The sequence below is a fragment of the Malaclemys terrapin genome, chromosome 9 (assembly GCF_027887155.1).
Source record: "Malaclemys terrapin pileata isolate rMalTer1 chromosome 9, rMalTer1.hap1, whole genome shotgun sequence".
Lineage (NCBI taxonomy): Eukaryota > Metazoa > Chordata > Testudines > Emydidae > Malaclemys > Malaclemys terrapin.
In genome coordinates, this window is record NC_071513.1 from 11,703,928 (window position 1) to 11,717,174 (window position 13,247).

The window sequence follows — 13,247 nt, forward strand, 5'->3', positions numbered from 1 at the left end:
GTAGCCCACAAAAGCTTATGCTCCAATAAATTTGTTAGTCTCTAAGGTGCCACAAGTACTCCTGTTCTTTTTGTGTTAATAAGCTTTTCCTTCTTAACAGCAGTGAGTGTACTGGCTTGACTTTACATCTATGTGCTCTTCCCTGTCATCCTGGCATTGATGCCCACTGACAAATGAAATTGAGGAGGAACAGGCGGGAGCTGGCAATGGATCAGAGAGGGGAACCCCTTCCCCTCCCCACCTATTGAAATCCGTTAGCTTTGAAATATTCAGAGTGCTTTACAAGGGGCAGGATTTTACTGGTACCTGTTTCAGTTAGTGAGTCCCTCAGCAGACCATACATACACTATGGCACTTTCTGTAGCACGGGAGACGGATTCTACCATAAACTCCATTAACTTAATGGAAAAGTCAGTGGGATGCAAGAGGAGGAGGAACTGAAAACCAGCAGCAGAGGTCTAATAAATAAATGAGTAATTCTAATAAACAATTCTTCTCAGAGGCCAGTCACAATGCACAGTAACAATAAAGGAATCACGAAAGCTGATTTTTGGTAAACAGTTTGGTGTTGGTATCCTATTGATTACTTTAGAGGTTGATGTTCTTTACTTATCCATGAACAGGTACATATCACAGGAGCAGTGTAAGCATCCTCACACTGTCATGCCACTAAGATTTAATGCTGACCTGAAGAGATCACCTGAGGGCTAAGAGAGTAGATTACCCTTCATGCCCATGCAGTCCTTTAGGTCTCATCATTGCTGGCCATTTCAATAAAGGGTTTTTTCCCTTTTTTTTTTTAATAGATAACTGCCCACTCGGAATTGGAAGGAGAGCAGCATCTTATTTCATACAAGCCAACAGCCAGCGACGGGTCTTGGCACTGACAACACAGGATACTTTTTGGTTTTGATTTTTGTTTTGGAAGGAGGAGTTCTTTAATTTCATTTCAAAATACACATTATCTACACACACAACGAGGGAAAGGAACTAGATGTAAAGTATACAGAAAGAAAAGCATCTCCTAAGTTGATGTTATTGTACTTAGCCCTTGCTGTATTTAATGTTAAATTTGAAAATTACATTGATTTATAAACCTCATTATCACCACCAAATATACCTTCTTTATATGTTTCATTGAAAAGAAATGCTCCAAAAAAAAAAAAAAAAAAAAAAAAAAAAAAAAAATCAGAACTTGTCTTCTGGAAAAGTAAATGCAATGAAGTCTGAGGGCTGTGTGGCTCTCAGAGAGAATATTATTCAGAGAGTTCTGTTGCTTTCCTGTTTTGTTATTTATTTGTATTTTTACCTCGTTTTTTAAACTACCAGAAATATTTGACTGAAAATAGGATGTGCTTTCTGCTTCATCTTACTTCAGCTCCTTTTTTCTTGCTCAGAGTCAGAGTGCTGATTGTTACATCCCAACTAGTACAGTAACTCCTCACATAATGTTGTAGTTATGTTCCTGAAAAATGCGACTTTAAGCGAAACGATGTTAAGCAAATCCAATTTCTCCATAAGAATTAATATAAATTAGAGGATTAGGTTCCAGGGAAATTTTTTTCACCAGACAAAAGACTAATTTTAAATAATATATATATACACACACAGTATAAGTTTTAAACAAACAATTTAATACTGGTACACAATGATGATGATTGTGAAGCTTGGTTGAGGTGGAGGAGTCAGAGGGTGGGATATTTCCCTTACTGCTAAATGATGAACTAGCAATTGGCTGAGCCCTCAAGGGTTAACTCTCTCACTCTACAAGGCAGCAGGAATGGAGGGAGATATGCACATTTCCCCTTTAACTACACTGCCTTGTTAATTAGATCAGCTTGCTGAGACTGCAGCTGCTGTAAGCTCCCTCCGTCCTGAGCCCTGGTGTGTCCCCACTGCTCTATGGAAGATGGGGTAAGCGGGGAGCAGGGGGGACGGGGACACCCTGACTTTAGACCCCCTCTTCCTTCCCTCCCCCCCCTCCCACAGCAAGCAGGAGTCTCAGGGAGCAGCTCCAAGGCAGAGGGCAGGAGCAGCACATGGCAGTGGGGGGAGGGACAGCTGCAATTGCTAGCCTGCTGGGCAGCTGCTGCGCAGGGAACTTAGGGGAGCGGGGAGCTGATATGGGGGGTGCCCGTCCACCCTGGTTCCAAGCCTCCACCAGCAAGCTGCAATGGGCTGCTCTTCCTGCAAGCAGTAGACAAAGCAGGCGGCTGCCAAACAACATTAGAAGGGAGCATTGCACAACTTTAAACGAGCATGTTCCCTAATTGATCAGCAACGTAACGACGTTAACCGGGACGACTTTAAGTGAGGAGTTACTGTACTGTATCTGAATGAGGATTGTCTCTGGGAAATGCTCCATGCTCAGACCTCCCCATGGATTTAAATGGAAATGCCACTCAAAGGGCATGTCTACACTTACCTCTGGAGCGATCGATCCAGTGGGTGTCGATTTATCGCGGCTAGTGAAGACGCGATAAATTGACCACCAAGTGCTCTCCCGTCGTCTCCAGTACTCCACCGGAGCGAGAAGCATAGGCGGAGTTGATGGGGGAGCGTCAGCAGTCGAGCTACCGCAGCGAAGACACCGCGGTAAGCAGGTCTAAGTACGTCGACTTCAGCTATGCTATTTTCGTAGCTGAAGTTGCGTAACTTAGACCGACTTAGCTCGCCCCACTTCCCCCCACCCTAGTGTAGACCAGACCAAAGAGTGCTTCAGAGATTCTGGCTGGCAAATCTAGCTTTTGATTTCACTTCATCTGAATTAGCTCATTTGGCCACTTGGGGTTTCTATTGTTCCATTAGAAATTGAGCAGAAGACCTTATCTACAGCTAAACACAATATATTTTTCTTACAGATAGACAAGGCAACCATCTCCAAAATAAATAAATAAATAAAATAAAATATAAAATAAAATAAAGCCCTACGAGATCCTTGATATCAATACCAGCCAGTTTTTCTAGATTGTTTAGATAAATCACTTTCCCCTAACAATACAAAAGAAAATCTTCAGTTAATTGGCCATATTTTCACATGTTAGGTAAAATATTTTAAATTCCGACTGTAAACACTACCCATCATAATATTAGTAGATTGTAAGGCAATTATATACTACATTATAAATATACACCTCTATCTCGATATAACACTGTCCTCGGGAGCCAAAAAATCTTACCGCGTTATAGGTGAAACTGCATTATATTGAACTTGCTTTGATCCACCGGAGTGCGCAGCCCCCCTCCCCCCGGAGCACTGCTTTACCGCGTTCTATCCGAATTCGTGTTATTTCGGGTCACGTTATATCGAGGTAGCGGTGTATATTATGTAATTTGCTTCCAACATCATATACAATTAATCTTCTAATCGTATGACTATACAATACTTATGCCGAGGAGAGCACTTCTCCCATAGGTGTAAGTATTGCACCTCCCCAAGAGATGGTAGCTGTGTCGACAGAAGCCCTCCCATTGACATAGTGATGTCTACACTGGGGGTTCTGTCAGCATAACTATGTCGCTCGGGATATGGATTTTCCACACCTCTGAGAGACGCAATTATACTGACATAAGGTTTGTTGTGTAAGCGACGCCTTAGAAACAATCTAATGGAAGTAGTACATTCTTCACATGAATTAGGTTATCAAAACATCCCATCTATAAAAGTGTCTGACGACAAAATCTAGACACAAACAGGACCTGATGCAAATCTTTCTGAAATCAATGGAAAGGTTCCCATCCGATCCAGGTGGTACTCCTGAGGGCATTCTGAGCCAAAAAATTTAAAATTCTGCACACAATATTTTAAAATTCTGCAAATTTTATTTGCCAAAAAAAAAATGTGGAGGGTCCAGCATGGTGTTGGGGAGCACAGGCCACTGGCTGCAGAGGTGGGAGATCACTGTGTAGCTCCCCATCCCCCTTCGGACACAGACTGACCCAACCCTGACAGTGCAAGGACCTGGCCTGCCCCAGAAACACCTCAAGGCCCTGCCCCTCTATGTGGACAGGCAGGCTCAACAAGGCAGGATCCAAGTGTGGAGGAGCTTAATGTGGGGGGTATCAGGTGTAGGTTGAGAGGGTTCTGTGTGGGGCAATCTGGGTGCTGGAGACTCAGTGGGGGGATCTGGGTGCAGGTGGCTCATCAGGATGGTCCAGGTGCAGGGGGAGTGGAGGGGGGGGGTTCTGAGTGAGGCTCGGTGGGAGGGTCTGGGTGTGAAGGAGTCTGGATGCACGGGGGTTGGGAGGATGGGGGAGCAGCTCCTTGTACAGAGATCCCTCCCTCTGCGGCTGAGGGGCAATGGGTGCATGAAGCACGGGGGTGGGAGGTGTTTGCAGAGCTTCCTGCAGCCAGGGGAGAAATCTGGGGGATGGGTCTGACCTGGCCCCAGATGCCATGCAGGTGAAGAAGTAACCCCGTCCTCTCCAACCCAGCTGGTACTAGCAGCTGAGGTCGGTACAGGGTAGGAGCCACCAGTCAGGTCTTCCCCTGACCCACAGTGATTTTCCTCTCTGCCGGCTGCCCTGGGTACCCGAAACATACTGCTGGGGAGGGTCACATGATTGCTCTTGTGACTTCCCTTTGCTTCCCTATCTGAAAGTCATTTTTCTGTCGGAACCAAAGAAATCTGCAGAGGACATAAATTCTGTGCATGTGCAGTGGTGCAGGATTCCCCCCGGAGTAGGGTGGCTTTGGATGATATTGTTAGTCCTCAGAAGAGAGCATACAAACTTAGTGAAATCTATCAAAATGCAAGAGTCCTGGTGCCACAAACCCTTACTTAATGGGACTCTTTGGGTAAATAAGAAAGGCCAAGTTTTGCAAGTAAGGACTTGCAGGGATTGGGTCCCAAAAACCTGTCCATAAAAGTAGCAACCAACCAACACAAAAACAAAAGATAAACACATAAAATACTTTCAACATATCATGTCAGGTTGCGTTCAGTGGAAATGGCATATTGAACTGGACAGAAATCAGCAGGCTCCCAGAGTTGATTATTGTAGTACTCACCAGAGTGCGCCATAGGGATGGGATAACCGCCACTCTCTGGGGCATTGTAGATCACAACAGCTTCAGCACCCTTTTTGGCTGCCAGTTTAATCTTTTCTGAAAATCTGCAATTGCCTCTTTCAATCAACGCAATCCATGGCGCTTCCGTGACAGTGAACTCCGTGTTAGAATTACAGGCTTGACGGTTAGATTTAGGAATGCCCACCAGTCCCATTGCCGTACCCAGAGGAGAGTTTGCTCCATACACGCCACATTCACAATGCTCGGTCACAGTGCTGTTGCTAGTAGTGTTGACATAGAATAGAGTCACATAGGCTGGAACGGTCTCTGTAGCTCTGAATAAAACAGCAACAACCAGGAGGCAGGAATAGCTGAACTTATTCTCCTTCTTCATTGCTTATTAATTGAAGCATAACATTTAAGATATCTATAGATATTTTCAACTAACAATGACCACTGTTAGTCCATCCCTTCCCTAAGGAGTTTGAAATTTCAAGCCAAAGTAGGTAACTGACACCACCCACAGAAATATAAGTCCTCAGTGCGTCAGCTCTATTACAACGAGCTTATCCAGGGGAAAAATCCCCACACCTGGTTACTGTTACTATGGGTGCCTGTAAATGTAAACTTTGGCCCCATATTCCTGCCACTCCTTATGGTCCATCAGCTTTTTCCCTTTCTCTACAGATTTCCATCTGTATCTTGGTGGTACTTTGTAGGTGATTGCATCAGCCCCTGAGCAGTAGCCAGAGGAGCGTTTAATTCATACAGGCCACATTCACATCCAGGATAGGCTCCTATTTAGTCTGAAATGCCACTTGCAAGGGGTCAGAAAATTTTCTTCCCTTCAAGGATAACACAGAGTGAGCTCGCTTCAAAACAATCTGAGACTCTCATTAAAAATAAGATTTAACAAAGAAAGGGTCTGAATAACTTTTCTAATCTTATATAGTGGAAGAATTAAGCGAGATAGAATTAATCCAAGATGCACCTAAGGCCATGTCTACTAGCGAGCTCGTGTAGCTGTTCTATGCAGATGGGAGAGAGCTCTCCCACCAATGTAGTGCTGTCCACACCCGTGCTTCTGTCAATGAAACTTATGTCACTAAGAGAGGTGTTTTTTTCACACCCCTGAGTGACATAAGTTATACTGACAAAAGTGCAAGTGTAGACATAGCCTTAGTCTTGCATTTCTCCCTTTCTCCTTAGCCTGTCCAAGATACAGGGCTTGTCTATATTAAAAACCTGATACTAGTATAACTGGATTAATTAAAAAAAAAAAAAAAAAAAGGGGGAGAGGGGGGAGTCAATTTAGTTGCAGCAGTGCAGATAACCAATGTAGATGTACTGGAACCAATTTTAAAAAAAACGCTTATTCCTCCTTTAAACCACAATTTCTCTCTCACATCCTTGTCATACCTTATAATTTTTTTATGTGTCTTGCTTTTTTCATCATATCAGACTCCACTTCCCAATACGGTGTGCTCCAGGGTTTGTCTCTTAGTACTATGGCTAGTCAAAGTTCCCATTTTCCAGTTCCACTCTCAGGGAGTATTTGCCTGCCAATTCTGACCTCAGATAAATCTACGTAACTCCCTTTGAAGCCAATAGGGGACGGAGAAGTACTACATGTAGAACGGAGGGCAGAATCCAGCGGCAGCTCCAGGTACCCGCGCTCCAAGCGTGTGCCTGGGCCGGCGAGCCACGGGAGGACAGGGGGGTGCGGCCTGCCAGTCGCTGTGAGGATTCGGTGGCGGGTATGCCGAATCCGTGGGACCGGCGGACCTCCCGCAGGCATGCCGCCGAATCCGCGGGACCAGGGACCTCCCGCAGGCATGCCGCCAAAGGCAGCCTGCCTGCCGTGCTTGAGGCGGTAAAAAAGCTAGAGCCGCCCCTGGCAAAATCAATGCCACGCGCCCACTCAAATCATATGAATTACAACAAGCAGTTATGTATATATCCCTGTGCTTTCCAATGGGGATTGCCTCCATCATGGGAAAATGCACATATAAACGGATTTTAAAAGTGCTTTCTTCGAAGAGTGGTCTATTGGAAAATGAAGGCAATGAAACCAGAGGAAAACAGATGAAGCCACTGGAACCCACTGCAAAAAAAAAAAAAAAGTTTAGTGTTGCAGGCCCAGAGTGGCTGCAATACTGGATGCCTTGCATACTTTAAGGCAAGCTAGATCTAAAATTTTGTTGTAAAAATCCTTGGATTATGCAGCACTCTGGTGGAAATTCTTGAAGTTCTGTAACAGCTTCAGATGCATTTAAAAAACAGATTGTTTTATTCAATTATACATCAACATGAAATAAATACAGAAGCCTTTGTATTATTTGTTATTTTTTTTTACTTAAGCTGTCCTCATTTTCAATATCCCACAGACTGTAATCTAATTTTCAGAGTTAACCTCACACAAATAAATTTGAGCAGTTTACACCTGTTAGAGCTATTGTTTCAGACTCTCTGCATAGTCAGGCAAACATCACTCCGCTGGTTTACACTCAACTGTCCTTTCTGTGGTTTTCTTTGAAACTACAATGGGTAGAAACATTTATAAAAAGAAAATAAGAGCTAAGATTCTGGAATACAGTTCTCTGACAAGGTGTGAATTCCAGGGTTAGGGAATGCACAAGGCTTTGGTAACATTCCACCTCTGCAATGGCTGTATTCCAGTGGTGGATGAGTGATCCCTTTGGTCTGAAAATATTTTACAAAGCCCTGTTCTTGAGAATGAGAGGCATAACACAATGTTATGATGTTTATCAACAGGACCTTAGTTTCTTAGCATTTTTAATCTTACAGTTAGCCGCACTTCATGAAACAAAGGAGTGAATGGATTCTTTGCAATGAATGGAATTTACCCATTTTTGCCAGTATATATTATATTCTCTTTTTTTGTGCTGTCTTTTGATACATTTCAAATAGCACAGATATAAAATAAAATAGTATATACTTTAAAGACCACCGAGTCTACATAATTTTGAATTTGCTTTTAAGATTTAAGACAGCAAGCATCAAGGGCTAACAACAATGTTAAGTATACACTGCTATGCAGTGAGGCAAAGCAGGCAGAGCCGTTGCTGGGTTTTAACATGTAATGGGAGCACTGAGAAATAAAAGGAAGAGGGCTGAGTGACTAGAACAAATAATAAAATATGGTAACTCTGTACAAGTGCCTGTGTCATTTCTATTACAAAAACATAATTACCTTACAAATTTGATCTTGAAATGCTGGTTTCCTTAAAATTAAGCTTCTACCTGAGGTATATCTACTTTAAAATATCTGCTGGCATAGTCAGCATGGCTCAGTTTGGAATAGCAAGTACGGGTGCCAGACTCTCTTATTAGACCCTGGAGCCTATACCATATCATACATTTAAATACAAAATACAGTACATAAAGATATAAAGGACAAATGTTTGACCGTATTAACTTTCACTTACCAGGACATTTACATTAATATTCTTCTACTAATAAAATGTAAGACACACCAAAACTTTACTGGATATCTATGCAGAAGCACAGAATGACATTCTAAGTGAACAGACAACATTCAAACTTTGGCTCTATCCAATAATGCTTCTAGAAAATCTAACACAAATAATGCAGAGAAGTGCCTTGTTTTTCAATTAATTCAGTGTTATGGAGCAGAACTGAAAGCACTTAAAACTGAAGGATTCCATTCACAGGACATTCTGTGGCTTCCATTCACAATTTGCCACTGGCTGGCCAAACTTTTCCCCACCAACAGCCAATGCGTCTCTTAAACTGGCCAGAGGGACCCTTCTGTAAAGCAGAAGATAGTTCTCAATCTATTGAAATTAAGTCTTTTGGCTCTAGTGAAACTACAAACAAGGGAACAAGTGAGGTGGCAAGTTTCTGTGATGCAGCCATGTTCTCTCTAGGAACTGGGCTGAGACCACCATTTTATTTCACATGACCATCCTGACGAGCTGTCAGATGGCAGTGATTTTAGGTTCCTACTAGCTAGAGATACCGTCACATAAGTGACTTAAGGCCAAATTCTTCCCATGCATATATGCAGGCAACTCTCACTGACAGAGGGCAGAATTTGGCTGTACATTCTATTCCCCATCCAGTCTCTTTGCTTAATGATGGAACACGTACAAAACACCTGCCACTTGGGAGCCGCCTGCAGCACTCAATGCATTACACTAAAGCAATAGAGGTATAAAAAGAATTAGCACTCTGCCATATTTATAATACTCTGCTCCAGAGCCTTCAGATATAAAGGTAATGAACCTTCTTCTCAATTGCGTTGAATACCACTACAATTGCTCTGTCAAAACACATCATAACACTGGATAGGCTTGGCTCTATACGCTCTAGAAAGTGGCGAAATGCAGAGGGTATATCGTAAGTTACTAAAGTTTTATTTCCCTCCCCTCCAACAATACATGGATAACGTCGATAAAACAAGCTATTAAATTACGCAAGGTTCACCACATCAGTCTCCATTATCTTATACATTTTGTTCAGGAAAACTTCCACTTTATCTTCTTCTAAACGACAGATGTCCAGGATACAGATGACATGTTGTCTGTCTAGGTCAACTGCCGCTTTTACAATTTCATCTAGAAGCCAAACACAGATAGTTTGTGTGTGTGGGTGTGTGTAGCAAAACATATTTAACTAGCATTTTGTTTTACATGCAGTAAGCTGTACATGTTCACCTAGGATAAAAGACAATTACCTTTCCCGTAACTGGTGTACTTCGAGATGCGTTGCTCATGCCCATTCCATAATAGGTGGGTGTGCGCGCCACATGCATCGGTGCCGGAAGTTTTTTCCTCAGCAGTATCTGTAGGGGACCGGCTCTGGCGCCCTCTGGAGTGGCATCCGCATGGCGTGGTATAAGGGGCACCGCCGGCTCCCGCCACCCTCAGTTCCTTCTTGCCGGAAACTCCGACAGTGGGTAAGGACGGCGGGTTGTGGAATGGACATGAGCAACCTCTCGGAGAACACCAATTATGGAAAAGGTAACTGTCTTTTCTTCTTCGAGTGCTTGTTCATGTCCGTTCCATAACCCGCCCTCCTTCCCCACTGTCGGAGTTTCCGTCAAGAAGGAACTGAGGGTGGGGGGAGCCGGCGGTGCCCCTTATACCGTCCGTTATTAGATGACTCCAAAGCAGTACCCCTGGAGGTAGGCAGGAGTTCATGGACATGTAGATTGCAACACAACTCTGCCAAACCCAGCGTTGTCCCTGGCCTGCTGAGTGATGGCATAATGAGCTGTAAACAGAGGACCACATTGCGGCTCTACAGGTGTCCTGGATAGGGATGTGTGCCAGGAAGACCGCTGAAGACATCCCTTGATCGATGCCCCCGGTGCGGCAAGTGAAGAGGTCTCAGCTGAGCCTGCCCCTCTAGTCCTGAGGTGTGACGGCTTCGGATGGGCGAGCAATGGTGGGACATCCCTCTTGATGGGGAATGGTGCCGCTGAGGCGGACACACACATATAGGTCCCAATGTGGATTTTCCCCGAGACTGGGGTACCACAGGAGCTGGTGAGGGCAGCAACAGGAGGGTCAGGATCTCCTGAGCTGCTTGAAGGGCTTTGGGCGTCGATGGCACCTGAAACTGGCCTGGGCCCGCACCGCTATCTGGAGTTGCAGGCAAAGTATGGGATGGGCTGCACCGCTCAACCTAAGCTGGGCCCCGAGTTCCCAATGGGGGCGTTGAGCTGCCCGGCACAGGTTGTGGCTCACCACCAGCCCTCTCCTTTCCCTTACAGGAGGTAGGAGATTTCCCCCACAGTCTTTTTCGGCTTCTTCACCAGAGCCGTGGAGGGGGACCTGTGCTGGCTTGTGGACGGAGCTGGTTGAGCACTGCGCATGGAGGCCGTGGTGCTTGGTGTTGAGTCGGACAATCAGGAGCACTTCCATACGGATATCGCGCTCCTTCTTCGTCCTAGGTTTGAAGGACTTGCAGATACGGCACTTGTCACTTATGTGCTGGTATGTGGATCACTGATGGCCATAGGCCGTTTGCAGCGATCACAGGGCTTAAAACCTGGGGACTGGGGCATGCCGTCCCATTTGGGACTAACAAAGAGTTGAGAACTACTACTAAGGGTAACTAAGAACTACTAACTATGTACAACTATATTACAGGTTTTCAAAGTTCGCTAGAACTGAGAACGAAACAATGCTAGCTGAAGTAGCAGAAGTTCCAGCACCGTAACTGGCGGAAAGAAGGAACTGAGGGTGGGGGGAGCCGGCAGCGCCCCTTATACCGCACCACGTGGGCGCCACTCCAGAGGGTGGCGGAGCCGGTCCCCTATGGATAATGCTGAGGGAAAAACTTCCGGCACTGGTGCATGTGGCACGCACACACACCTAATATGGAATGGACATGAGTAAGCACTCGAAGAAGAACTAGGACAATTACATGCTAGTCCATGTAAAGAAAAATTTACTATTCAAGCAGTTTGGTATGGGGCAAGCAAAAAGATGGACTTAATTAAAATCAAGTGTTTCTATTTCTGATGGATAATTTTCAGCATTTACATAGCAATTTACACATTTGAAGTGTGGTACAAACATTAAATCCCTCTAACATATTTTTTGTGGGCAGCCAGTACATGGAACTATAATTTAAAAGACAATTAACAGCATACAAAAACTTCAGCTTTTACTTGTTGCGAGTTGCACTAGCTGAGTGCTGGCTCCTTGAAATGCCATCAGTGAAATAGGAATGAATGATTGAAAGCTGTAGTGTTCCATTTATGGACCAGATTCTCGGCCAAATATTAAAAAACCCTGGCCTCTCCGACGGTACAATTTTGTACAAGCAAATAACTGTGGGAGCAATATAGGTAATCCAGTAGTGACTCAATGTGTGCATAGCAGGTACTTAGATATCTAACTTCGTAGAATCCTTATTTACACCTGCTAACTTATGGGTGCAAAAAGGTAGGCCCAGTGAAGACTGGCCTGAAAGAAAGGCTACTTACTTGTCTACAATATCTAGTAAAGGTGTTAATTGAAAATAAACATTTATCGTATGAGAAGCGGTGCCTGATGCCTGACTTACAAGTAGGGACCTGTATACAATATTAATGCTTACATTCAGAGAGAAAAAGAAAACGATAAATGAGTAATACCAATAGTAGCAATTCTTACTTGAAAGTGGAAATGTGTCATAAAGCTTTTCATTGCTAGCGGTGTCCTGCTGACACATAGAGATGCAACTCATACAGGATAATAACGTATCATTCTGAATATCCTCTATTCGAAATAAATGAGGATCTTCAGGACAAAATATAGGTGGGAAGGCAACATCTATAGCCACATCATGGTTTATCCCTGTTAAGAGAGACAATTACCTTAGCAAAATACTTCACCTTCGGTTTGTAATAGTTTCATGCACACTGTTTATTTCTCTTCAATAATTCTTTTACCAATTACTGCATTTAAACCCAGCTATTCCAGTCTGAACATATGCAAGCTGTCATAAGATATTCACCCATACCCCTCGTTCCTATTATGTGCTAAACAATCTCAAATAAACTAAGTTTCAGCAGAAAAATATGTACACTTACACATGCATACTATTACATATATTTGAATGGACATCATGCAATAACCATATTTTTATGAATAAGGGATTTTATAATATTTGTAGTTTCAGTATATGAAACCAATTTTTAAAGAGATTTCTTTCTCTGTCCCCATGGTGTCACTATAGGACAGAGAGTTAAGGTTGCTTGGGTGCCTTAACTGAACATATCCTGTCCATAATGTGTTTGGATTTCTTTTAAATCTAACCTTACCTGAATTTCCTAGGTTTTGAATGCTTGTACACCTCTACCCCGATATAATGCTGTCCTCTGGAGCCAAAAAAATCTTACCATGTTATAGGTGAAACAGCGTTAAATCGAACCTGCTTTGATCCACCGGAGTGCGCAGCCCCCCCCCCCCCCCCCGAGTACTGCATTACTGCGTTATATCAGAATTCGTGTTATACTGGGTCGCATTATATCGAGGTAGAGGTGTAGTTACCCCAAAACCTATTATTATTTTTTGCACTCTTAAGTTACTAATACATACTGAGCCTGAAGTCCAGCTTAGCAGTTTTCACCTCGAAATTTCCTTGTTTAATTATTATAAATGTAATACATGACCATGGAATAAATGCAAAGACAACTAACATCATGATACTATTAATGAACTGAAGCTATGGATGAAATTTAAATATTTAATTGTAA

The 13,247-nt window shown here is 43.5% G+C and overlaps 2 protein-coding genes across 4 annotated transcripts in view; both read right to left on the minus strand.

Moving 5' to 3' along the window:
- The window catches only part of RNF128 (ring finger protein 128), a 67,246-nt gene extending 61,792 nt beyond the window's left edge, over positions 1 to 5,454 (minus strand). The window contains exon 1 of the mRNA XM_054039770.1: positions 5,012 to 5,454. Coding sequence (XP_053895745.1) covers positions 5,012 to 5,405 — 394 coding nt within the window. The 5' untranslated portion in view covers positions 5,406 to 5,454. The remainder of the gene's footprint in view (positions 1 to 5,011) is intronic.
- Positions 5,455 to 9,395: 3,941 nt separating this feature from the next.
- Positions 9,396 to 13,247, minus strand: part of RADX (RPA1 related single stranded DNA binding protein, X-linked) — a 32,441-nt gene continuing 28,589 nt past the window's right edge. For 2 of the 3 annotated variants that reach the window (XM_054039973.1, XM_054039972.1), the window contains exons 13-14: positions 12,163 to 12,345; positions 9,396 to 9,612 (exon numbers count right to left, since the gene is read on the minus strand). In XM_054039973.1, the coding sequence (XP_053895948.1) occupies positions 9,467 to 9,612; positions 12,163 to 12,345 (329 nt within the window). In that variant the 3' untranslated portion in view covers positions 9,396 to 9,466. Of the gene's footprint in view, positions 9,613 to 12,162; positions 12,346 to 13,247 lie in introns of those variants that run through there. The other variant, XM_054039974.1, reaches the window with a different exon arrangement.